We start from the raw sequence: 25,742 nt of genomic DNA, 5'->3' as shown, positions 1-25,742 counted from the left end.
ACCTCTGTGCCCTGGAGGCCGAGCCTAGATTTCTCCTCCTACTTATTCTCTCTGCCCACCAGCCACACCTAGCCCTCCACTGCCTAGGTATTGGCTGTTCAGCTTTTTATTAGACCAATCAGATGCCTTTGGCAGGCAACGTAAAAGAGCAACCCCTCTTTACATAATTAAACAAATGAAGCATAAACAAATGTAACACACCTTTACATAGTTAAAGTAATATTCCACAACACCTGGGTTTGGTTCCCGGCAGCTCTGTCAGATGGCTCATGACACTTGTGACTTCTGTTCCAGGGCATCTGGCCTCCAAGGACACCTTCACTCACTGACATAACACATAGTTAGCCAACATATACTACTAGCCCTAATTCTCTAATACTGAAAAGACCAAGAAAGTGGCTGAGTTGGAAATGAGATTGTTCTAGGCTTGTTTTCCCCGGCTTTATCAAATTTCTATTAAATTAAATTAATGTATGTGTGTGGTACGTGTTTGTTCATGTGCGTACGTGTCTTTGTGTATATTGTGAGTGTGTGCATGCTGTCAGTCAGAGGACAGCCTCTAGTGTTGGGTCCTCACCTTCCACCTTGTTTACGACAGTGTCTCTTGTTGCTTTGCAACGGTGTACACCAGGCTTGCTGGCCACTGAGCCCTTGGGCATTCTCCTGTCTCCACCTCCCCATTTCTCCACAGGAGCATTGGGATTACAGATGCATGCTGCCATGTCTGGCTCCATGTGGGTTGTGGGGATTTGCAAACACTTTACCCACATCTCCTCAGTCATTACGCTTTTACATTTTATTTTTATTACGTTTTATCTGTGTATGCACACGTGTGTCACACTTGGAGGTCAGAGGACAGCTTTTGGGAATTGGTTCTTTTCTTCAACTTTGTAGGTCCTGGGGATATAATTGAGGTTGTCAAACCTCTGGCAAGCCCCTTTATTCTCTGAGCGGCCTAGCTGATCCGCTAATGTTTAATTTTGAAAGTATTATTACTCTCATGGGATTGAACCCAGAACTTCATGGATACTAGGCACAGGAACTCCCCCACAGAGTTACATTTCCAACCCTTTATTATTTTTTTCTTAAATGTGAAAAAAATTAAAAACTAACCTGCTGCCAATCTTCAAGGAAGATGGATTCCCAGATTAGAAAGTTGTGTTTCTCTTGTGGTTTTGTATACAGAAGGTACATAATTATGAGAGTCTGGTTCCCGTTAGTCTGGAAAACATGAGGCTGGAGAAACAAAGAGATCGCTAAGCTGTTGTTGCAGAGTAGAGATCCCTTAGTCTACATTGGAGAGGTCTCTGGGTGAGACACATGGTGTGGACAGGAAGCTTTGGTGTGAGTCCTTTCTGTGTGTCCATCTGCAGATAAAGATGAGTGCCAGTTTGGAGCCACTGTGATCTGTGGGAACCACACGTCCTGCCACAACACCCCTGGAGGGTTCTATTGCGTTTGCCACAAAGGCTACCGAGCTACAAACAACAACAAGACATTCATTCCCAATGATGGCACCTTCTGTACAGGTACTAAGGGGCTGTGGTGACGGCCACTTGGTGTTGACACAGCACTTGATGAGTGGAGGGTAGAATCATGGTGGAAAGCCTTGAACTTGGACATAGACTAAGTAGTATTAGTCGGTTTTAGAGAATGAATGCTAATATTGTGGGTTGGCTAGCTTTATATCAATTTGACACAACTTAGAGTCATTTGGGAAGAGAAAGCCTCAATTGAAAAAAATGCCTCCATAAGACTGGCTTATAGGCAAACATGTCAGGCATTTTCTTGATTAATGATTGATGTGGGAGGGCCCAGCATACTGTGGATGGTGCCACCCCTGGGCAGGTGATCCTGGTTGTTATTAGAAAGCAGGCTAAGCTGCCGGGCGGTGGTGGCGCACGCCTTTAATCCCAGCACTCGGGAGGCAGAGCCAGGCGGATCTCTGTGAGTTCAAGGCCAGCCTGGTCTATGAAGTGAGTTCCAGGAAAGGTGCAAAACTACACAGAGAAACCCTGTCTCGAAAAACCAAAAAAAAAAAAAAAAAAAAAAAAAAAAGAAAGCAGGCTGAGCAAGCCATGAAGAGCAAGCCAGTAAGCAGCATCCCTCCATGGCCTCTGCATCAGCTCCTGCCTCCAGGTTCTTGTCCTGACTTCTCTCAGAGATGGAGTATGAACGGAGAGTTGTAAGATAAAATAACTCTTTCCTTCCCAAGCTGTTTGTGGCCATGCTGTTTTATCAGAGCAGTGGAAACCCCAATGAAGACATGCTGTTAGATGGGCTAATGGTATTGTGGTCTATAGAAAGTTATTATTTTGAAAGATGTTGAATTGTCTGGGGCATTATTATGAAGTATTTTGCGTTATGATTTCTGTGAGCAGTTTTAAATGACAAAATGTGAACACTGATTGGATAATTTATGCTTTTTGGAGGGTGGGCGCCTGATATGATTTACTGTTTTTCTAGTTTTCGGTGTTTAAACATGTAAAATTTATTATATGTGTTTATGAGTATGTGTGTTCATGTGTGCATGTATGATGTATATATGTATGGTGTGTGTGTGTGTGTGTGTGTGTGTGTGTGTGTGTGAGAGAGAGAGAGAGAGAGAGAGAGAGAGAGAGAGAGAGAGAGAGAGAGAGAGAATAGGCCTGTGTGCATGTGTGTGTGTATGTGTGTGTGGTGGGGGGGAGGACGTCAGAGAACTATCTTCGGAGTTCTATTCTTTTCCTGCTGGTCGTGGGGATTGAACTCAGGTTATTTGAGCAGTAGATTCTCATACCCACTGAGCCATCTTGCTGGCTTGTGTTTAAACCTTTTTATTATGAACCATGAGGCTGGCCTCTCTGGAGACTGTGTGCCAGGTTCATGTTCCTGTAACTAAGCACAGCACCCACTAAACGCCAAGGGTTTCTGTGCCTCATAGGAGGCATTGTCATGAAGAGGGCTTGCCAACACAGGCTCAGCTGAGTTAGGAATGTGACTTTTGGCACCACAGCAATCTTGTTGGTGAGATTCCTGGGCATATGTTGGTTGAATGGAACCCATAAGAAAAGCCCTCCTGATGTTCCTGACTCTGGGGGAGCTCTGTTTCTAGGTAGTATATCCTGATAATACAGCTCTTCAGCTTTCTCAGGTCCCTGAACAGTCAGTCACAAAGGAGAGAGACCAGAAACTCCTCGTGGTTCTGAGCTGCTGGACATAGGCTCTATGACTGTTTAAAAGCTTTGTGGTATTTCCGGGTTTTCAGGGAAGGAAGGAAAGCAGAGCGTGTTTGATCTTTCTATGGCTAGGAACCCCAGCTTCTGGCCTCTGCCATTCTACTTGACCTGTGCCAAGATGAAATTCCTGGAAGGATACATTCATACATTCAGCTTTTTCTTACCAAGAATGAGTATATTGTCCCGGAGAACACATTGTATCCAGTGTCATGTTGTCTTTGCAACAAATTACTGCTATGTGGTTTTAAAATGTGATGCTGGGTGGTGGCCCACGCCTTTAATCCCAGCACTCGGGAGGCAGAGCCAGGCGGATTTCTGTGAGTTCAAGGTCAGCCTGGCCTACAGAGCGAGACCCACGACAGGCACCAAAACTACACAGAAAAACATTGTCTCGAAAAATCAACAAAACAAAACAAAACAAAAAACGAAACTGTGATGTTGCCATATTATAAGAAGATGTTGCACATTATAAGAAGAGTCGCTTTTTTTTTTTTTTTTTTTTTGAGACAAGGTTTCTCTGTGTAGCTCTGACTGTTCTGGAACTTATTCCGGAACTCACTCCATAGACCAGGCTGTCCTCAAACTCAGAGATCTGCCTGCCTCTGCCTCCTTAGTGCTGGGATTAAAGGTGTGCGACACCATGCCTGGTGAGATGCTAATTTTAAAAACCGTGTATGATGATGATCTATTATCAAGCTCATTTAGATACATTTCTAATGGTTTTCTTCTCTGCCAAGGAAGTACCAGTGGGAGATGACAGGCAGACAATTTCCCTGTCACGTGTCAGTGAAAAGTGAGCAAAGGTGTTACCTGGAATCCAAGGGTGGCCCTTATCTTAGCAGTGAGGAAGAGACCTGGGGATGGTCTAGGAGACATGATACCTGAGATTGCTCTTTAAAACCTGCGTCAGTATTGTTTTGAAGGATGCATTCAACTTTTAAAAGTTAGGAAGAATGGCCGGGTGTGGTGGCACACACCTTTAACCTTAGTACTTGAGAGGAAAAGGCAGGTGGATCTCTGTGAGTTCCAGGCCAGGCAAAGCCACACTACACAGTGAGTCCCTGTCTCAAAAAATAAAAAACAGGCCGGGCGGTGGTGGCGCATGCCTTTAATCCCAGCACTCGGGAGGCAGAGCCAGGCGGATCTTTGTGAGTTCGATGCCAGCCTGGTCTCCAAAGCGAGTTCCAGGAAAGGCGCAAAGCTACACAGAGAAACCCTGTCTCGAAAAGAAAGAAAAAAAAAAAAATAAAAAACAAAACAACACAAAACAAAAAACACCCAAAAGATAGGAAGAAAGAATGGAGCTGAGGTTGTAGCCCCAGTGGTAGAACACTTACCTAGCAAAAGCAAGGTCCTGGGTTTGATCTCTGGTTTGCACAGCAAACAAGCAGAGGTTGGAAAGATGAAGTGGGGGAGGGGGGCAAAGAACAGGAAAAGAGAGAAGGAAATATTTTCTGCAAGGGTCAAATAGGTGCCAGCCAACCAAAACCAGCCTGCCTGGACAAGATCCTGCACAGGCCCTCGTGTATTTATTCTATTTCTTGCAATTATTGGTGATCGTTCCTGTTTTGAAAAACAGACACAATTCACATTCACTAATTTCCCTTCTTTTGAAGTGTTTAATTCAGTGGGTTTAGGATATTTACAGTCATGCTACTGTTGCCAGTGGCCATAACCCCATAATGAAGCCCATATTCATTGGTGGTCATTCCCTTGACTTTTCATTTTGAGGTCAATTGGCCCCTTGGAAAAGCCGATCGGTGCTTTTTTCTTGCTGGTGCTAAGAAGCCCAACACTTCAAAATCAGTTGCCAGAGAGACATGAGTGGATGCTAGTTGGGGTGTAGGTCCAGTTTGTGGGGTATCAACCTTTATCCGGTGTTTGTTTGGAGCCTCGGTCCCTGAAGCCAGCTCCCTGTATTCTGAGGGATCTTCTTCCAGGAATACGTTGTAATTTGCCAGGCTCCAGAGCTGGTGACAGACGTCTTTGGAGGTCACCAGTGATAGAGGAGGAATGAGCTACAGTGGTTCGAGTATGGACTGACGCCAGTCAATTCTGGAAAACCAGAAGATGTTCTGGTGTCCGAAGATGCCCTGCATGACTCTACAAGTCACCGAAACCTTGCCATGAGGCAAGGTCTTCAGCAACAGCAGTGTGAGAGTAGTCTGAGAGTTAGTGGAGAGAACTGAGACCCATGTGGAGTAAGGTTGGGGACTGTCATTGCCCTGCCCAGGGGCCTCCGAGTAGGCATGGGTCTCCCAGGGTCTGTCGAAAGCTTCAGGGTGACTTCCCCATGCCTTTTGAGTCCCCAAGTCTTGAGTACCATCCTGCATGGGAATTTCCTGCGTTGTTTGGGCCTTGTGCTCTTGCTTATGGAGGAATGGAACCCCTTCACTCATGGCTGAGAAAGGAGAAAGTGACAAAAAGAACCGAGGAGTGTTGTCACTTAGCAGCTCCTGGGGACTTCTCTCTCACCCGTGTCCGCCTCACACCTTCATGCCTAGATCTCAGTTCTTACCCATTTCCCAGTCCGTGTCCGCCTCACACCTTCATGCCTAGATCTCAGTTCTTACCCATTTTCCAGTCCGTGTCCGCCTCACACCTTCATGCCTAGATCTCAGTTCTTACCCATTTCCCAGTCCGGGTTAGGTCAACTGGCCTTTGCCTAGGGCAGCAAACTTTTTCTAAGAGAGCAAATGTTCCCAAGCTGCTTCTCTCCTGCTGCTCAGTGCGTGAGCCTGGCCTGGCCTCCGCTCAAATGTGTAATGACACTCAGACTGCCTGCTCTCTGTGGTGAACCACCCATTTGGCTTGTTTCTGCCTTAGGGTTTCCTCCAGGAATTTTTCCAAGTGGAAATGTAAAATAGGGTATTGTGTGAAGAAATGGTATGATATTTCCTCAAAAATTAAAAATAAAATTACTACATGGTTCTGCAATTCAATTTCTGGACATTTGCCCCCAAACGATTGAAATTGGAATCTTAAAAAGACGTTTGTATACCCACGTTCACAGTAGCATTGTTCATGATAGCCAAGGAACGTCACAGAAGTGCTCCAGCTGTTCATCCACAGATGGAAGATGGAGACAGTGCACATCAGTGTGAGCGTTCGTTGTTCAGCTTTCAGAAGGAGGGAGGGGGCACAGCATAGGGCACATGCTTAGCATGGGCAATGGTCTAGATTCAACCTCTCTCTGTCTCTGTCTCTGTCTCTGTCTCTCTCTCACACACACACATACACACGCATTTTACACATGCTGTAGTGTGCATGAACTTTAAAGACATGATGTTGAGGAAACATTCCACTGAGGCACAAAATTGCCAAATTTATAGAGACAGGGTGTTTGCCAGGGGATGGGAAGAGGGGGACCTAAGGGCATTAATGTCAATAGGCATAGAGCTTCACTTTTACGAGATAGAAAGAGTCCTAAATATGGCTACTGGGGGCCATGGCATACAACCCTGTGACTGTTCCCGACGTACTACACTGTACTCTTAAAAATGGTTAAGATGGTAATTTTCACATTATTATTTTATCGTTAAAATGTTACATATTTACTCAGATGTTCAGCTCCAATGCTCAAACGCAGTGCAGATTATCAACAGAAATAGTCTATCATTAAACACAAAGTCTTGATGATGACATGGAGTCTCTCCCACCTCAGGGGGTAATTCTGGTAAGCTTGATAGGTCAATCAGTTAAGATTCTAGAATGGATTAGAGAAGGGATAATTTCTAAACATTATAAGGCAGCAGATGATTAAAAATCAAAGTCATGGGACTAGAGAGATTTCTTTGTAGTTAAGAGCGCTTGTTGCTCTTCTAGAAGACCTGGGTTCAGGTCCCAGCACCCACGTTGGATGGCTCACAACTGCCTGTAACTCTAGCTCAGAGGATACAACATCTTCTTCTGGCCTTCAAGGGCACCTGCACTCATGTGGCACATATACACAAAGGCATGCATACATTCACATAAATAAAAAGAAATCTTAAAAGAAATTCAAAATTGCCAGGTGGTGATAGTACATGCCTTTAATCCCAACACTTGGGAGGCAGAGGCAGGCAGATCTCTGAGTTTGAGGTTAGTCTGGTCTACAGAGCAAGTTCCAGGACAGCTAGGGCTACACAAGCCCTGTTTCAAAAAAACAAAACAAAAAGTCAAAATTATGTCACAGCAATCTTAGTTGTATGTGATAGGCACATCTGAACTTAACTAAGGCAATTAATTACATCTTTGATTCTATAAGATAGAGAACTATTGATTGCATAATGCACAATTGGATGATGGTAGTGAGTGGTTCTGAATGTGAACTACTAGGTAAGTACCTAGGCACAATTGGATGATGGTAATGAGTGGTTTTGAATGTGGACTTCTAGGTAAGTACTTGGGCACAATTGAATGATGGTAGTGAGTGGTTCTGAATGTGGACTTCTAGGTAGGTACTTGCCTTCGAATCCGGGAGTTTCCATTGATGTCTGAACCAATTGCTTAACCTCTTTGTCTGCTTTAGTAACCTCCAAAGGGGCTATTGTGGAAATTAAATAAGATGAATATAGTATTTAATAAATAATGAAGTGTTTAGGACAGTGCTTGACATGTGGAAGATGACATGCAGCCATTATCGTTATTAGCAATAATTATGACAATTATGGCTATTAGGTTGTTGAGTGACTGTACACAAAGCTAACTGATAATGACTGTGGTGACTCCTACAGCGTTGGTCAGCAGCCAGAAGTCCCACGTCTTTTCCATACCCTCGCTACTTACCCACATTTGGAAGTTCAATGAAAAGCCCCTCATTTATTCTCACTCGGTATTTTTCAAGATGTTTCCTAGAGAAGGTGGGGTGGCTGTCTCTATTGCTGTGGTTTGTTGAATAGCTCTGCAGATGTTTCTCGTTCAATTGACAGGTGAGCAGAAGTACAGTACAAGCTAGAATGAGTCAAACCTAGCAACGGTGTTGATGTCTCCAGGGACAAAATCATCTTAAAATGTGTCCTTAGGGTTGGAGAGATGGCTCAGCAGTTAAGAGCACTTGTTGCCTTTGCAAAGGACCTGAGTTTGATTCTCACACCCGCATGGCAGCTCAGAACCATATCTGCAACTCTAGTTCCAGGGGATCTGGTGCCCTCTCTGGCTTCCTTGGGCGCCAGGCACGTTCATGATGCACATACACACATGCAGGCAAACATACACGTAAATGAAAATAAACAGATCTTTTTTTAAAAGAAACAAATAGACCCAAATTGGTGTTGATTTTATTTTGTATTATTTATACTTTAAGACTCTTTTCATAACAAGTGCCCCTGGTCCTGTGATTGTGTTGTCAATCATTGACTGGTTTTCGACCTCCTCATTCTTCGTGGTATCTTTAATTTCCCTCAATATTTTTGCAGTGCTGGGAAATGAACCCAGGCCTCCAGCCTGCTGAGTACTTGCTCTGCGTCTGAGCGACACTCCCAACCACTTCCCTTTGACACTCTTTATTCTGGTCTGATTCACTGCCTAGAGTACTTTCTCAGCTCTTCTTTTTAGAAAAGAAATGTCAGTGGTGCAATTCCTGAAATCATTATTCGGAACTACCATTGCTTAGCCAGAGCATGCTGTTTTGTTCCCTTTCTTAGAACTCTAAATGTTACTCAGTTGCTGGGAAGCCCTGTGTTCCAGACAGGAAGTCCTAGGTCAGGTCGAGTGAGTCCTCACAGCTTCCCATTCCTTTTCTCGGGGGCTTTCTTATTTTCTTATTTATGGATTTCAGAACGACTTTCAAGTTTTGTTTTCCTTTTCTTTTAACAACTACCATTTACATAACACCCATACACACATATTTATGTGTTTGTTTTTGATGATCTATCCCAAGGGGTATATTCCTGTCTGCCTGTCCCTCCTTCCCTCGCTCCCTCGCTCCCTCCTTCCTCTAGGCTGGATATGAATCTGTAGCCAAGGCTGGCCTGAGACTTACTAAGTAGGCCAGGCTGGCCTCGAACTGGTAGTAATCCACCTGCCACAGCCCCCAAGTGCTAGGATTACAAGTACTAACTGCCGTACCCGGTTTGCTCTTTCTCTCTTAAAACTAGCTGCTTCATCAAGTATCCTGAAACATGCCTGCCCACCTAAACTGTACAGTGCACTGGTGGTTATTGTAGTCATAGATTTCCACAGTATCACCACTGAGTTTTGAAGATCTTCCATCTTCCCACCAAAGCCCACCTCACCAGTCTCCTCACTTCCGACTGACCAAGGCAACCGGAAACCCGCTTTTGTGTCTCTGGTTTGGTTCTTCTGGAGACTGCTTTTGAACGTGGTCGTGGTACTCCTTCCTTCTTTTATTATCCCGGGCTTTTGAAGTAGCTCTGGTCCTTGTATCAAAGACTTCCCTACCAGCTACATGCTTGCCCTCTTCCTGGAGGTGTGGACAGGGCTGCAGTAGGTGCCCTGTGCCGAGCCATGGGAAGATTGAGACTGGGCCCTGGGGACCAGGTACTGGAGCTTCAGGGAGAGCCAACGGGAGGGGTGTGGTCGCACCCCTCCGGAGCCCTGATGGCCAGGTTTGAGTTTCGTCTTTCAGCCAGAGTCCTGTGCTGTCCCCAGGAGAGTAGCTGTTGTCTGCAGTCTTCATGCTTGTGACCGGGATTGGGATGTGTGGGCCGGGGCGCCTTTCCCTCACTGAGATGAGCTCTTGCACAGGCTCCCTCTATTTCTTCAGTTTTTCTTCAACAGTTCTCGGCTCTTTTTCGTCTGCCTCTGTAAGACCTCGCTTTTTATCTCGTGATTTCTGTCTCACACCAACTTTTTCACTGTGTCTTGGGAGGATTCCTCAAGTTGGGATTCACAAACCTGTTTTCCAGCAGTAGCCCGTCTATGGTTTAATGTCTTTTTGAGTTTTTATTTTTAGCATTCACATTTTGTTTTCAGTTTGTAAGGTTTCATTGTATTCCTAGAAATTCCCCCTTGAAAATCGATGTTTTATCTTCTTAACTGCACTTATTTGAGCCCTTCATGTGTTCAGGGTATTCCGATTGTTTATTGCTGCCACCCAAAGATCCCCTCACGTTTAGTGGCTTAAAGAGCAATTTATGGACTGAGGAAAAGGTGGTTCCGTGGATAAAGTGAAGACTGGAGTTCAGATCCTCAGATCCGTGTAAAGCCGGATGTGGGAACACATGGTAGCTGTAATGTGGCTCTCTCATGGTGAGATGGGAGGTGGAGCCGGGAATCCCTGTGGCCTTCTGAGCCAGCTAGTGTGGTGTATGCAGCACTAGACAACAGAGAAACCTGCCCCCAATGAGGTGGAAGACAAGGCCAATATCTGAGGTTGTTCCCTGGCCACCTGCATGCCATGTGGCATATGCATGCCTGCACTCACACACATCAACATGTATACACACACACACATCAACATGTATACACACACACACACACACACACACACACTGAACATTTTGATATTTCCCACAATTTCTGGTTCAATCATATGATTCTTGTTGTATCTGCTATGGACTGAGTGACTGTGTGCGTACACTGAACTGGTGCCTTAGATGACAGACAAAAGGAGGCCTTTCATATGTTAAAACCTCCATACTTACAAAAGGCTTTATCACTTCAGTTCCCCACATGGCTTCTCCATTCCAATGGCAGTTCCTCCTCAGGGACTTTCCTTGAGGCCTCTCCTAAGCACAATAGCCTAGACTTTCTTATAGCATGGCCACAGAATTCCAAGAAAAAGAATGAGGAAGCTGCCAGGCTTCTTACAGACCATGTGTGGAGGTTAGAAAGAAAATGGCCCCCAAAAGGGAGTGGCACTAATGGGAGGTGTGGCCTTGTTGGAGTAGGTGTGGCCTTGTTGGAGGAAGCTGTGGGCTTTGAGGTCTTATATATGCTCAAGCCATGTTCAGTGAGACAGTCCATTTCCTGTTGGTTTCTGATCAAGATGTAGCCAGAGCCATGTCCGCCTGCACGTCGCCATGCTCCCTGCCATGACGATAATGAACTGAATCTCTGAAACTGTAAGAGAGCCACCTCAATGAAATGTTTTCCTTTATAAGAATTGCTGTGGTTATGGTATCTCTTTGTGAATAGAAACCCTAAGATACCGTGTTTACAGGTTCTGTGTTCCCTCTGCTGTATTCTGTCGACCAAAGCAAGTCTTAAGACATGTCTAGAAAATTCTACTATTTAAAAAAAATTATTTATTATTTATATGTGTGTGTGTGTGTGTGTGTGTGTGTGTGTGTGTGTGTGTATGTGAATATACGCCATGTGTATGCAGATACCTCTGGATGCCAAAAGAGGGTGTTGAATTCCCTGGAGCTGGATCTTAAAGGCAGTTGTGAGTGGCCCCGTATGGGTGCTGGGAACCTAACTCAAGGTCTCAAAAAGAGTAAAAAGGTGCTCTTAGTCACTGAGCTGTGTCTCCAGCTCCACTCTCCACTTTTAATGTCAGGGATGAAACTACATTCCAACCCTGAAGAACCAGTGACTCCGTTCTTCATCACACCACACACACACAGTGCATATGGGCTGGAAAGCCATGCTTGCCTGTTCCTAGCATTTTTTTTTTTTAACTCTTCAGTAACTTGTTTTATGCTAAGAACTTCAGTTTAGGTCTTTCATTTCTTCAGTTTAGATCTTTTATTTGATTTATTATTAATGTTTGCCACTTTGGAGATCAAATTCAGGGCATTTGATGTGCATGCCAGGAAAGTATCCCACCACTTTGTAAACATTTAGTTTTTTTTTTTTTTCTTTAATTTTTGAGACAGGATCTCACTATGTACCCTTGGCTGGCCTGGAACTCACTCTGTAGACCAGGCTGGCCTCAAATGCATAGAGATCCACCTGCCTCTGCCTCCTGAGTACTGGGTTTAAAGGTGTGTGACACTATGTTTGGATTTTAAAAATTTACTTATTTTTATTTCTATGCAGTGTGTGCATGTGCACACGTGTGCACACATGTGCCTGCCCATGTCTATGTGCACCATGTGTATGTAGTGCTCTCAGAAGTCAGACAGGAGCATCCTTGGATCCCCTGGAACTAGTTACAGCATTTGTGAGCCACCTGATGTGGAGGCTTAGAACTGAACTCAGGTCCTCTGCAAGAGCCACAAGCATTCTTGACCACTTCCTAGTCTCTCCAGCATTTGCTTTTGGTTTTTTAAGACAGGGTCTTATGTTCTAGCTAGTCCAAGCTGGCCTCAAACTTAGAAACTTCTTGCCCCAGCCTCCTAAGTACTGGGATACTGGCACTCACTACCATGTCCAGCTCATTTTAGACATAAGCTTACTCTGAAAGCATCCTTATTGTACAGGAACTGAAGTTTTTGTTATTGTTTGTTTGTTTGTAGTGCTGTAGATTTTACCCAGGTCCTCATGCACACTAGGTAGAAGCTTCATCACTGGGCTGCATCTCAACCCTACAGTTGGTTTTATTTGAGACAGAATCTCATTTCACAGTCCAGGCTGGCCTAAAACTCATGCCCCCTACCTCAGCCTCAAATGTGCTGGAATTACAAGTGCATCGTGTGTATGCCTGGTGCCTACGGAAGCCAGCAGACAGTGTTGAATCCCCGGGACTGGAGCTAGAGATGATTGTGAGCTGCCATGTGGGTGCTGGAAATCAAACCCAGGTCCTCTAGCAGGACAGCCAGTGCTCTTAACTGCTGAGCCATCTCTCCAGCCCTAGTTTTTAATTTTTAAAATTAGTTTTTTAACGTAATGTAATATGTGTGCATGTGTATGTGTACATGCACACATGCCACAGCACACAAATGGCAGCCAGAGAACAACTTACAGGAGCAGCTTCTCTCTTCCTACCATGTGGATCTCGGGGATCAAACTGAAGTTGTTAGGCACCTTTACCTGATGAGCCGTTTCGTTGCCCTGCATAGGTTTTTTTGAAGAAGCGTGATAGATAGATGTGTGTGTGTGTGTGTGTGTGTGTGTGTGTGTGTGCATGCATATATGTGAGCCTGAGATCAACACTGAATGTCTTCCCCAGGTTCTCTTCACTTTGGTTTTTGAGACAGGATCTCTCACTAATGATTTCCTAGATTGACTGGCCAGCGAGTCCCACCGATCCTTCGTCTTCACTCCCCAGGGCTGGGATGATGGGTCTCTGGATATTCCCGGCTTTTATGTGGGTGCTGGGGGCTGAACTCAGTTCTTCATGCCTGTGTGGCAAGGACATGACTTAAGGGTTTCCCCTACCATTAAGTGTTTTGTTGAGAGAGAGTGTGTGTGTGTGTGTGTGTGTGTGTGTGTGTGTGTGTGTGTGTGTGCTGGGCCTTGAAACAAGGACCTTATTTACGTTGGGCAGGCATTCTGCCGCTGACCTACATCCTGAGCCCTCTAATATAGTTGGTTTTTTGAGTCTCATTTTGGGGATTTTTTTTAACTTGTCAACACACTGACAAGTATTTATTATTGAACATTTCCTATGCTTTCAATGTCTTTGGTATGAAGAATTTACACGAAGAACCTATAGGGAACAAAATAAAATTACAGTACAGTGGCAAACAAGTGTATGCATTTATTGGGGTTGATGGACAGTGTGAAAAGGTGACTGCCACAATGTCCTTCCTTCTTTTCTGTTTTTCCCCCCTTTTCATATTTTGGGATGGGTCTTAAGACATAGATGAGTGTGACGTTCCTGGCCTGTGCAGGCATGGAGGTCAGTGTATCAATACTCCTGGGAGCTTTGAATGCTACTGCATGGAAGGATACTTGTCAAAGAACGGGCCTGAGCCTTTCCACCCAAGCACGGACGGCACATTATGCACAGGTAGGTGTCTGCCAGAGATGCAGCATCTGAAGGTGAGATTTGGTGGGTGTTTATAGATCTGCAGTGGAGACATGAGTACACATCGCTTCCCATATTTTTATGAAATAAAACAAATGGCCTAATCAAGATAGAGTCATGTTAAAAAAAAAAGCCAACTTCAAGTGTTAATAAACTTTTTATCAATTCACAGATATTTTGCTATTAACTCTTGCCTGTTAGGTCTGGTAAGAGCCCAGCATCTCAAAAGTGACCTTGAAAATTAAGAAAGTACACCTAATTTAAGGGCACTTGTGATCAGATTTTTACTTTGCTGGGCAAGGTGTCTCTTTAGTGAGCATGAGTCAGGGTTGATTGCTGATTCTTTCTGTTTTGTGCATGTGTGGATGCTGTTGTGTACGGAGGGCCAGAAGAGCAATAAGGACAATCATTGGAAATGTGCTCAGAAGCCTCATGGAAATGAATCTGTGTTCTTCTTAAAATAGGGCCGGGGGGTGTGAGGCACTGGGTATGTGTAGAGAGATGGTGGATTCTGAAAACTTGTATTCATAAAGTAAAGAAGTTGACATGGTTTTGTTTTTTAGAAATAGACTGTGGCACCCCTCCTGAAGTCCCTGGTGGCTACATCACAGGAAATTACAGCTCCACGCTGGGTGGTCAGGTCCATTACAGCTGCAAGGAAGGGTTTCTCAGGGTCTCAGGAGATACAGTTTCACGCTGCACGGCCCTGGGCATGTGGGAATCTCCGAAGTTACATTGCCAAGGTAGGTTTTCAAAAGCCTTAGCCTCCTGGTTATAGTGTCCTGAGGTGTTTTTTTTGTTTCCCTTCGGGATAGTAAATGTGTTTAATAAATCCAACAGGTCATATTTGTTTCTGGCAGGTTTTTATTTGGTTCTCTAGTATTTTCAGGGTCTGTATCTTGTCTGTAAACAACAGCCCTACCTTTTGTTCTTCTGCATTTATAAAATTCTGTTTTTCTATTTCAGGGTCTTGACTAGTGTTTCCAGAACGAAAACCTAAATAGTGGGGTTAACATTGAATGTTTTAATCTTATTTTTGACTTGTTTGGAAATGATTTTGGTGTTTCAACATGAATTCAGTTATTTATTTATTTATTTATTTATTTATTTATTTATTTATTTATTTTATTTTATTTTATTTTTTGGTTTTTGGTTTTTTCGAGACAGGGTTTCTCTGTGTAGTTTTGGTGCCTGTCATGAATCTCGCTCTGTAGACCAGGCTGGCCTCGAACTCACAGAGATCCACCTGGCTCTGCATCCTGAGTGCTGGAATTAAAGGCATGCACCACCACCACCACCTGGCATGAATTTAGCTTTAAAAAAAATGTAAAACTACCTTTATTTATTTGTGTATATGTATATATAAATGTGTGTGTGTGTGTGTGTGTGTGTGTGTGTGTGTGTGTGTGTGTACATAGCATAATGTGTGTGTAGAGGTCAGAAGACAACTTGATGGAGTCAGTTTTCTCCTTCCGTCATGTGAGTCCCATGGATCTAACTCATTGTCATCAGGCTTGGAAATTAGTGCCTTTTACCCACTGAGCCATGTCACTGGCCGTGAGCTCAGTTTTTTGATGTGTGTGTATCTTTTTATGTGCTGTACATATAGCACTGTGTGCCAAGTACATGCTAATCAAATTCCCTGAAATTGAGTCATTTAGTGTTTAGAAGATCCCTGTGAATGGACAAGAAGGCTGCCCTCTCCAGGCATCAAGAGATTAAATTGTTTAAGGTCACACACCAGGGGTAGAAGCCAGAGATGCCAGTTTCAGAGGCTGGGTTTTCAGTTACTCTGTCTTTCGCTTTTCTGTTTACTATTGTGGTTATTTTCTACTTTTTACTTTCTCTATCTTCAGTGATTTCCATTTTAACAGTTCTTGGGTTCCATATAATCTTGAGGAAGTGTCCATCCATGTTCCTTTTACTATGTTTTAATCAGACACTAGCTATTTTTTTATCATGTCTTTTAAGCATGTATGAAGGTAACTACACACATTTTCTTTTAATCAGTAATGTGAGTTTCACTAATACATTTTTCTGATAATGATTAGTATTGTTAGGATGAATTATTTTGAGGCTTTGGCTTCTTATTTTAATCAGGATTGTATTTGCTAAATATAAATTACTTAGAATTCTTCACTGATACTCAAAGGGTGCCATTTTTGTTATATTTAGTATCAATGACATTCGGAATTTAAAAATACCAAAGCATTTTTTTCCTTGCTCTGTAGAATTTTTAAAGATTTGGGAGATTTCATTTGGAAAGCCATCTGGATGTGACACTTTTGGGCAAATTTTAGCCCCTGAAGTATTTTAAAAACTCCAATCCAAAGGATCATCTCTATGGGCAGCAATCCCGAGTGATTTTATGTCTTAGATACTTTCTAGATTGAAGGGACTTTTGATATAACAAAAAAAGGTAATTGTCATAGTTAATACTGATTGTCAATGGACAGGATCTAGAGTCACCAAGGAGACAAGATTGTAGGCATATCTGTGAAGGGGTTTCCTAGGTTAGGGTAGTTGAAGAGAGAGGAGCACATTCCATAGGCTGGGGTCCTGGGCTGTCTTCAGAAGGGGAGGACTCACTGAGCACCAGCATCCATCCTCTTTCTTTCCTGGTTATGGATACAATGTGAGCAGCTGGCCCCTCTCCTGCTGCCAGGCCTGCAGCTGGATAGACTGTGTCCCTTCCAACTGTGAGACAAAATAAATCATCTCTGGATACAGCGTGAGCAGCTGGCTCTCTCCTGCTGCCAGGCCTTCTGCTGGATAGACTGTGTCCCTTCCAACTGTTAGACAAAATAAATCCTCTCTGTCGACTGTTTTATCACAACCAGAAAAGCATCGACTATAGCAATGATGGAAAAGGGAAAAATCTCAATTTTCTTTGAATTTATTGCACAGCTAAGAAGTAGTGTTGTATGGGACTAAGTTAATCTTGCTACTGTTCTACTTGTTGGGGTTTTAAACATGTGTAGATACTTTCTTACCATCCTCAGAGTGAAGAAGTTATAAGAGTTCTCAGATTGTCTTTCAATGGATCAATTAAGATAGAACACTTAGAATAAATGTACTTTGGCAACAAAGGAAGCAGTCCATTGAGGGAAGAGAACCTCCTGAATGAGAGGAGTTACAGATGATTTGCAGAATGAGTTATTAAAATTAGCCACCTAACAAGGGGTTAGTATCTAGAATGTACAAGGAACTTGAACTACTCAGTAGAAAAAATAATTCAGTTAAAGAACAGGCAAATTGGGGCTGGAGAGATGGCTCAGCAGTTAAGAGCATGAACTGCTCTTACAAAGGACCCGAATTCAGTTCCCAGCATCCACATGGAGTGGCTCACAATAGCCTATGACTCCAGCTCCAGGGAATCCCATATCATTGTCCCTTGTAGGTACTTGCACAGACACACACCCATATACATAATTAAAAAATAATACAGTAAATGTTTTTAAGAGAATGGGCAAATGATCTAATAGACCTTTCTCAAAAGAATGCATGCAACTATATGGAAAAAGAAGTTCAGTATCCCTAATCAGAGAAATGCAAATCGATTTCCACAGTCTTATCCCATTATCTGGCCATTATCTAAAAGACATTAAAGAAAAAATACCAAATGCAGGGAGGGTGAGGAAGATGGGAGACTCTTGATGGGAAAGTCAATTAGTGCAGCCATTATAGAAAACGCTAAGGAGGTTCCTTAGAAACACAAATAGAACTGCCACATGGGCTGGCTATCCCACTCCTGGGCATACACCCAAAGGAGATGAAGTCAGCAGATCAGAGACACCTGCACGTGCATTCCCAGCACAGCCACTGCTCCCAGTCACAAGGAGTCAAGGTGTAATCAGTCTTGGTGTTCATCAGTAAATGAACAGTGTTTCTATCCATATGTACAGTGGACTATTAGAGTCTTAGGAAGACAGGAATCTTGTCATTTGTACCAGCATGAAAGGACAGGAGGAGGGCTGTTAAAGGAAATGACTCAGGCACAAAAAGCCAAACACTGCATGATCTCACTTACATGTTGAATCTGAAAAGTTGATCTTAGGCCAGTGAGATGGCTCAGTAGGTAAAGGTGCTTACCACTGAGCCAGACAACCTGATCTCGACCCCCAAGGCCCATATGGTGGAAAGAGCGAGCCTACTCCTGCAAGTCGTCTTCTGACTTCCACATGGGTGTCATGACACACACCTACACACACACACACACACACACACACACACACACACACACACATCCCTCTATATACACACACACTCCTACACACAGACACCTATATATATATATATATATATATATATATACCTATACACAAACACTTCTACACACATACCTATACATACACATACCTACACACATACCTATCTACACACACATCTATACACAAACACTCCTACACACATACCTGTACATATACACACCTACACACACACCTATATATACACACACCTACATATGCCCCCACACACACCTACAACACATACCTACATACACATCTGTATACACATACCTACATACACACACCTACATACATACACTAAAAGCCTTGACATAAAAAAGTAAAGATTAAGTAGGTGTAGTGCCACATGCCTTTAAACCCAGCAGAGCCAGGAGGATCTCTGTGAGTTTGAGGCCAGCCTGGTCTACATAGTGAGGTGCAGGACAGCCAGGGCTGTGTAAAGAGATCCTGTCTCAAAACCAATAAACAAAGTTTAATAGTAAAAGAACTTCAAGTTTGTCTCCTAGAAGTAGAAAATCAACAGTGGTCATCAGAGACTGGGAAGTGTTCTAGAAGTTCCACAGGATACTGTCTATCCTGTCCTTTGAAGCAGGGTCTCTCACTTTGGTTTTCTTGCTTCAGAACTACTTTTTTTTTTTTTTTTTTTTTAAATATAACATTGAGGTGGGCAGTGGTGGCGCACGCCTTTAATCCTAGCACCTGGGACACAGAGCCAGGCAAATCTTTGTGAGTTCGAGGCCAGCCTGGTCTACAGAGAGAGATTCAGGACAGGCACCAAAAATACACGGAGAAACCCTGTCTCGAAAAAAATAAAAAATAAAAACAAAAACAAAAACAAAAAATATAACATTGTAATTAGTTCTTTGAGAATTTCATACAATGCATTAATCATATTCACCTCCCCACTCCTTTTCCTAACTCCACCTGAGTCCACCCCTCCCCTGCCCACCCCTTTCTGATTTCCTCTTTTTAAAAATAAGTCACTAATTCAATGCACATGGGGGCGGGTCATTCCCTGGAGGGTGCTCAACATACCAGGGGCCATACCCTTAAAGAGAACTGATTCTTCCTCTCCCAGAAGCCCTGAGCTGTCCACAGCTCCTCGGGGCAGAGCTCCACGAACCTCTTCCTGCTCAGTGCTAGAGTGTTGTCTGGTTTGATCTTGTGCAGGTGACCACAGCTGCTGTGAATTCACGGGCAATAGTTCTGTCATGTCCAGAGGACACCGTTTCCCCCAGTTGTCATGCTTTCTGCCTGCCTTTCTGCCCTGGTTCCTGAGCCTTGGGCCGGGGAGTATGTGGAATGTGTGGCGGTATACTTGTTCCATGTGACCCATTGCTCCAGGAATAGTCTCTCACTTTTACCTGGACCTTCTTGATTCACCCAGGCTGGCCAGCCTGCCAGCCTCAGGAATTACCTGTCTCTGCCCCCTTAGCACTGGAATCATAAGAATTACAAGTGTGCATCATCATGCCCGGTGTGTGTGTGTGTGTGTGTGTGTGTGTGTGTGTGTGTGTGTGTGTGTGTGTTGGGGGGCAGATATCAGCCCAGGTAACATTCCTCAGGAGCCATCCACTTTTTTTTTTTTTTTTTTTTAAATTCAGGATCTCTCACTGGGACCTGGGACTTGTGGTGAGCCCTGTATATCCATCCATCTCTGTCTTTCCAGCATGGGGATCACAGGTGCTCACTACCATGTCCTGGGGAGCAAACTCAGGCCCCGTGTGCATAGTAAGTACTTTGCTGACTGAGCTACCTTGATTGTTTACAAGAATTCTTTAAACGTTTTCAATTTTCCTCGGGGTGGTGGGGGGTTAATAATTTTTAAAATAAATAGGAAAAATGAATTCAAAGATTCCATCACAAGGAATGGCTAAATGTTTAAGGATATGGGAATGCTAACTACTCTAATTGAACCATGACACATTGTGTGTATATATATCAAGTTATCAGTCTGTACTCCATTAGCAAATATGGTTAGAGGTTGTGTTGGCTAGTCTTATTTCAACTTGACACACAAACTAGAGGTATCTAAAAGAGGGAACCTCAACCGAGAAAATGCCTCCACAGGATCCAGCTGTAAGGCAATTTCTAATTAGAGATTGATGGGGGAGGGCCCAGCCCATTGTGAGTGGTTCCATCCCTGGGCTGAGGGTCCTGGGTTCTATAAGAAAGCAGGCTGAATAAGCCAGGGGAAGCAAGCCAGTAAGCAGCACCCCACCATGGCCTCTGCATCAGCTCCTGCCTCTGATTCCTGCCCTGTTTGGGTTCCTGTCCTAACTTCCTTCCACAATGAACCGCAATATGGAAGTGTTTGCCCAATAAACCCTTTCCTCCCCAAGTTGCTTTGGCCATGGTGTTTCATCACAGCAATTATAACCTTAACTAAGACACAGGTCAAGTAAAAAGAAGAAAAAAACATAGCAAATTGCATGTTTAAAACCTGGGACTTAGCTGGGCGGAGGTTGCATGCACCTTTAATCCCAACACCCAGGAGGCTGAGGTGGGCGGGTCTTTCTGAGTTCCAGGCTGGCCTGGTCTAACAGAGTAGAATTCTAGGATGGCCAGGGCTACACAGAGAAACCCTATCTCAAGGGGGGAAAATCCCAAACCTGGGGCTCATATAGAGGACTGTGTGGTGCAGTTGTTTGGACTGAGAGCAAAGGAGAGTAGTTTAGAGAGGGAGCCTCTTCCCTGCCCCCAGGGCATTGTTATTTACAGGATCATGCTCCTGTTTCCCCCCTCCTCTCCTGTGTCACCCCGTGGCCCCCGGGTTCACACTGCCTGGGCTGCTCCCCTTGAAGAAGCACCTCTTCTTATTTACCCTTCAGCTCCTCTTGGCTCCCAAATCTGGGCCATGTACCAGCCGACACTGTATTTTTAGCCGTGTTCTAAAGCTACAGGAATTGGGAATTCCACCAAACACACCCTGAAACTGTGAACTTGGCTGCCATGGGCAGGGAGCTTGCGAAGATGACAGCTGTGGCTGTGGCTTGGGGGATCAGCGATGGGCTTCCCTTATCAGAGAACTGGTGGGTGGCATTTGCCATCTGCTCACCTGTGTTTGTCTTTAGTATCTCCTGGAGCAGGGCCTGAAGTACAGACTTGAAATAGTAATATGTAGCTGGAAGTTTCTCCGATCCCATCCAGCCCCGCAGTCCCATGTGTCTCTGGTCCTGCCCAGCCCAGGGGTCCCATAGCTGCTTATAAAATAATTACTCAGAGGCTTAATATTCATTGCAAATTATATGGCCTATGGCTCAGGCTTCTTGCTAGATAGCTCTTAAACTTAACTCAACCCATAACTATTAATCTATGAATCACCACGTGTTCCATGGCTTTACCTGAATCCCATTACTTGTTGTTCCTTGGATGGCGGTTTGGCATCTCCTCTGCCTCTGCCTTTTTTCTTCCTGTCTCTCTCTCGGATTTCCTGCCTGGCTATAACCTGACTCACCATAGGCCAGAGCAGTTTCTTTATTAACCAATCATAGCAACACATATTCACAGTGTACAGAAAGACATCCCACAATAGTAATAGGATGTGAGGTCTAAAAGCCTTCCCATGGCAGCTCCTGTGGTCCCCCTTCCCAGTTGGGTGACAGTGTATTGAAATGCCTGTCACACATTTCCATGAACTCAATGGAAAGGGAGAATTGCCTGCCTGAACCTCCCATAAGTCTTGTTATTTTTTATTCTTCAGAGAAGATACAAGCAAGCTATCAGGGGCAGGTTAAAGAACTTACAGTTTTGAATTTAACCAACTGATGAGCAGAGGGGCAGGGGTTACTCTAACTGGACTCCTAGTTAGGGCTTTGTTGGTGGACTTTTCTTTCCCACCTACAAGTTCCCAAATAACTGACACGGATCTTAATATTAATTATAAATGCTTGGCTAATATCTCAGGCTTGTTACTAGCTAACTCTTACATTTTTAATGAACCCATATTTTTATTTACACTCTGCCACATGGCTTGGTACCTCAGTATGGCATGTCCATCTTGCTTCTTACTCTGCATCTCTTGCTCCTTCTTTGACTCCGCCCTTCTTCCCAGCATTCTCAGTTTGGCTCTTCCACCTAACCTGTCCAGCTATTGGCCAGTCAGCTTCTTTATTAAACCAATCACAGTGACATATATTCACACAGTGTAAAGGAATATTCCACAGGTTTCTATTGCTGTGATGAAACCATGACCAAAAGCAAGCTGAAGAGGAAAGGGTTTATTTGGCTTATGCTTCCACAACACTGTTCATCACTGATGAAAGTCAGGACAGGAACTCAAACAGGGCAGAAACCTGGAGGCAGGAGCTGATGCAGAGGCCAGGGAGGGGAGCTGCTTACTGACTTGCTCCTCATGGCTTGTTCAGCCTGCTTTCTTATAGAACCCAGGACAGGGATGGCACCACCTATGGTGAGGTGGGCCGGCCCTCCCACATCAATAACTAATTAATAAAATGCTCTGCAGGTTTGCCTACAGCCCGATCATGTGGAGGCAGTTTTCCCAATTGAGGTTCCCTTCTCTTTGATGACCATATTATGTCAAGTTGACATGAAAGTAGCCAGCACACTGGGTCATCATTAACGACCAATCTAAAGTCTGGGATTACCACTGTGTGTGCTGGACACTGGGACTAAGAAAGTCTTGAGTGAGACTCAAGTGTACCAGCATCTATCCTGTTGGGGACAGATATGAGTATTATGTGGAGAAGAGGCAAAGCACTGAGAGGTTGGGGGAGAACAGGGAATGGGGTGGTGACATGGAGACTTCGTGCAGTGTGCCAAGTGCTGTCTGCCCTCCTGTACAAGATCCAGTGAGGCATGGTGAATGTGGACAGACCAGCTTTGGGGTTTGCCTTTCAGATCTTCTCCTCTCCTTTACAGGACCCAATCATCTATCCTTTCAGGATGGGACTTCTCACCATCAGTGTGTCTGACACTGAGGCTGTAGTCTGGTGGTATAGTGTTTGCCTTGTGTGTGTGAGGCCCCGGGTTCAAGCCCTAGTACTGGGATAAAAAAATGGATCTGGGACAATCACTTCCTTTTTTAAAAATGTAGAAAAGCAGGAGGTGTGGTGGTGTGAGCCTATAACACCGACAGGTGGAGGCGGAGGCTAGCTTGAGCCTTCTAGTGAGACCCTGCCTCCAACCGAAAGACCCGTTTCTGTGTTTGCTCTGACCTCTCCAGTGCCTTCCCCACATTGCAACAAAAAAGAACCTTCTAAAGTATAAGTCGTATGATTATTTTCTTTACTTAAGAGTGTTGCAACTTCTAAATGACCACTGAATTTAGAAAGAAATAACCTCCTAACTGTGGCTTCTGAATGTGCCTGCATTCTGGTTACTTTCTCCCCATTCTCTCCCATCTCCCTCCCATTCCTATCAGAGTGAAGAATTTCCTTTCTGGAGTCCTGTCTCATCCTGACAAAGTTCACCAAAGTTTGAAAAAGGTCTAATACACACTAGTGCGTCTGCATAACAGGTGGCGGGTTAGCTTACCTGTGTGGCTGCCTCTGAGTACTGAGCGCTGATGGCTATGTGGAAAGAATTTTCTTTGTGTGTGAGATTTGATGATCCTGCTCTTGCCCAGGCTGTCCTTGAACTCCTGCGCCTCCTGAGTAGCTGCAGCTACAGGCCTGCCCCACTGCTTTGGGCTTTGGAAAGGATGCTTAGACCACATCCAGACTTAGCATGGAGAGTGCTCTGTTGACTAATGGTACCAAGCAGGGATGCAGGGAGACATATGCACATCGGGTGTCTGTGGCCTGTGCTGAGGTAATGGGAAATTTAGTTCATTTGGAATGTATTTTCTGGTATCTTACCATATACTATTTTTTTAAAAAAACATTTTAATAAGCTATATTGCCTTTCTTCCCTTTAAAACCATTTAAAAATGTCTTCAATAAGTAGATGTGGTTAAAATATGACTGTGTTTTGGATTCCCCCGACTGTGCCAAATGAGCTATGGCTTTGCTCATGAAACCGCTAAGAGAATGAAATAGGAGCTTTGGAGACCGAGAGACCTTCGCGACTTGTGGATTAGTTACTTGCTGGAAGCTCTCTAAACTTGTTTCCATGTATAGAAGGGATAAAATGCGTCTCATTCCATACATTCTTTCCTTTTAACACCCTGTGAGCTTTGATGAGAGAATTGCTGCTGGATTAATGTTGTACTCACAAACCAGAGGGCCATTCTCCGCCCGGGTGTGTGTGTGTGTGTGTGTGTGTGTGTGTGTGTGTGTGTGTGTATGGTGTGCCTTTGTATATGTGTGTCCCATATGTGTATACACGTGTCTATGAAGGCTCAAGGTTGAGGTTAGGTGTCCCTCTTGATTGCTCTCATGGAACCCAGGGCTGGCTGTTTAAACAAGTGTGCTTAGCCGGCTTGCTCTGGGATTCCTGGGTTACTTGGGGCTGCCACTTTTCCCTGGACTTTTATGGAGGTTCTGGAGATCCAGACTCTTGAACCACCTTCCTAGCCAGCCTCAGGTCAGAGTCTTATTGGAAACTGAGGCTGGCCTAAAATTCAGAGGCGCCTCCATATAGAGCTGGTTTCAAAGTCCCTATTTTTTGGCCTTAGCCTTCTAATTGCTGGGGTTACAGGTGAGTGCCACCACAGCTGCCTCTATTTTGAACCAAAATTGGAAATCTACATTTTCTATCATAAAGTGCATGTATGTGAAATTCAGGATTTTTTTTTTTAAAAACAGAGTCTCACTATATAGCCCTGGCTATTCTGGAACTCACTCTGTAGACCAAGTTGGCCTTGAACTCACAGAGATCTTACTGCCTCTGCCTCCTGAGTGCTGGGGTTAAAGGCATGCGCCACCATGCTTGGCTAGATGTGAAATTCTTCAATCTTCACTTTACTTCAGTTATTTGTTGTTAATCCAGAGGGTCTGTCTACAGCTGGAATGTTAAGATGAAGGGCTCTAACGCTATCCTTTGAGAAGAGAGACATCCGCACAGCAGCCCGAGAGCCTTAAACGTGATTAACACCTAAACAAACAGAAGATCTTGACAAACCTGCCGATAACCCCCAGTGCCCATCCTAACACTCATGCTTCTACCCACCCTGTCACCTCCTCCGCAGCCTCTCAAGTGTTTCAATGTTAGCTGTTTCCAAACTAGACACTAGCTGTTGACAGTGCGGGCCACTGTGTGAAATGAACATTTTTCTTCCAAGCGGGCTCTGTCTATGAACGTGAGCTGGAGAAAATATATTGTTTATCAGGGCTAAAGCTGATAGAAGACTTCAGATCACAGAATACATCAAAAAGTAATTTTTGTCTTTCTCCTGCCTTAAGGGCAAGTGGCCTTGTGGGTGCTAATGAGCTCATTAGCTTAGTTAGAGCAGCTGATAAGCTACTGTGCACAGAGAGCGTCATGGCATAGAATAATTCTTCCCTTTTCCTCGAATAGTTACAATAGCATTTTCTAAATCCAACTTGCCCCAGACTGAGACATTATATTCCAACC

The 25,742-nt window shown here is 44.2% G+C and overlaps 1 protein-coding gene across 1 annotated transcript in view; it reads left to right on the top strand.

The window, feature by feature from the left end:
- Susd1 (sushi domain containing 1) overlaps positions 1-25,742 on the top strand; it is a 115,066-nt gene that overhangs the window by 3,634 nt on the left and 85,690 nt on the right. Inside the window, exons 3-5 of the mRNA XM_059255808.1 lie at positions 1,374-1,529; positions 13,846-13,998; positions 14,580-14,759. Coding sequence (XP_059111791.1) covers positions 1,374-1,529; positions 13,846-13,998; positions 14,580-14,759 — 489 coding nt within the window. The remainder of the gene's footprint in view (positions 1-1,373; positions 1,530-13,845; positions 13,999-14,579; positions 14,760-25,742) is intronic.

The sequence above is a fragment of the Peromyscus eremicus genome, chromosome 2, assembly GCF_949786415.1.
Source record: "Peromyscus eremicus chromosome 2, PerEre_H2_v1, whole genome shotgun sequence".
In the NCBI taxonomy this organism is placed as follows: domain Eukaryota; kingdom Metazoa; phylum Chordata; class Mammalia; order Rodentia; family Cricetidae; genus Peromyscus; species Peromyscus eremicus.
Note: the sequence above shows the minus strand (reverse complement) of the source record. Positions and strands in the feature narration are given on the sequence as shown.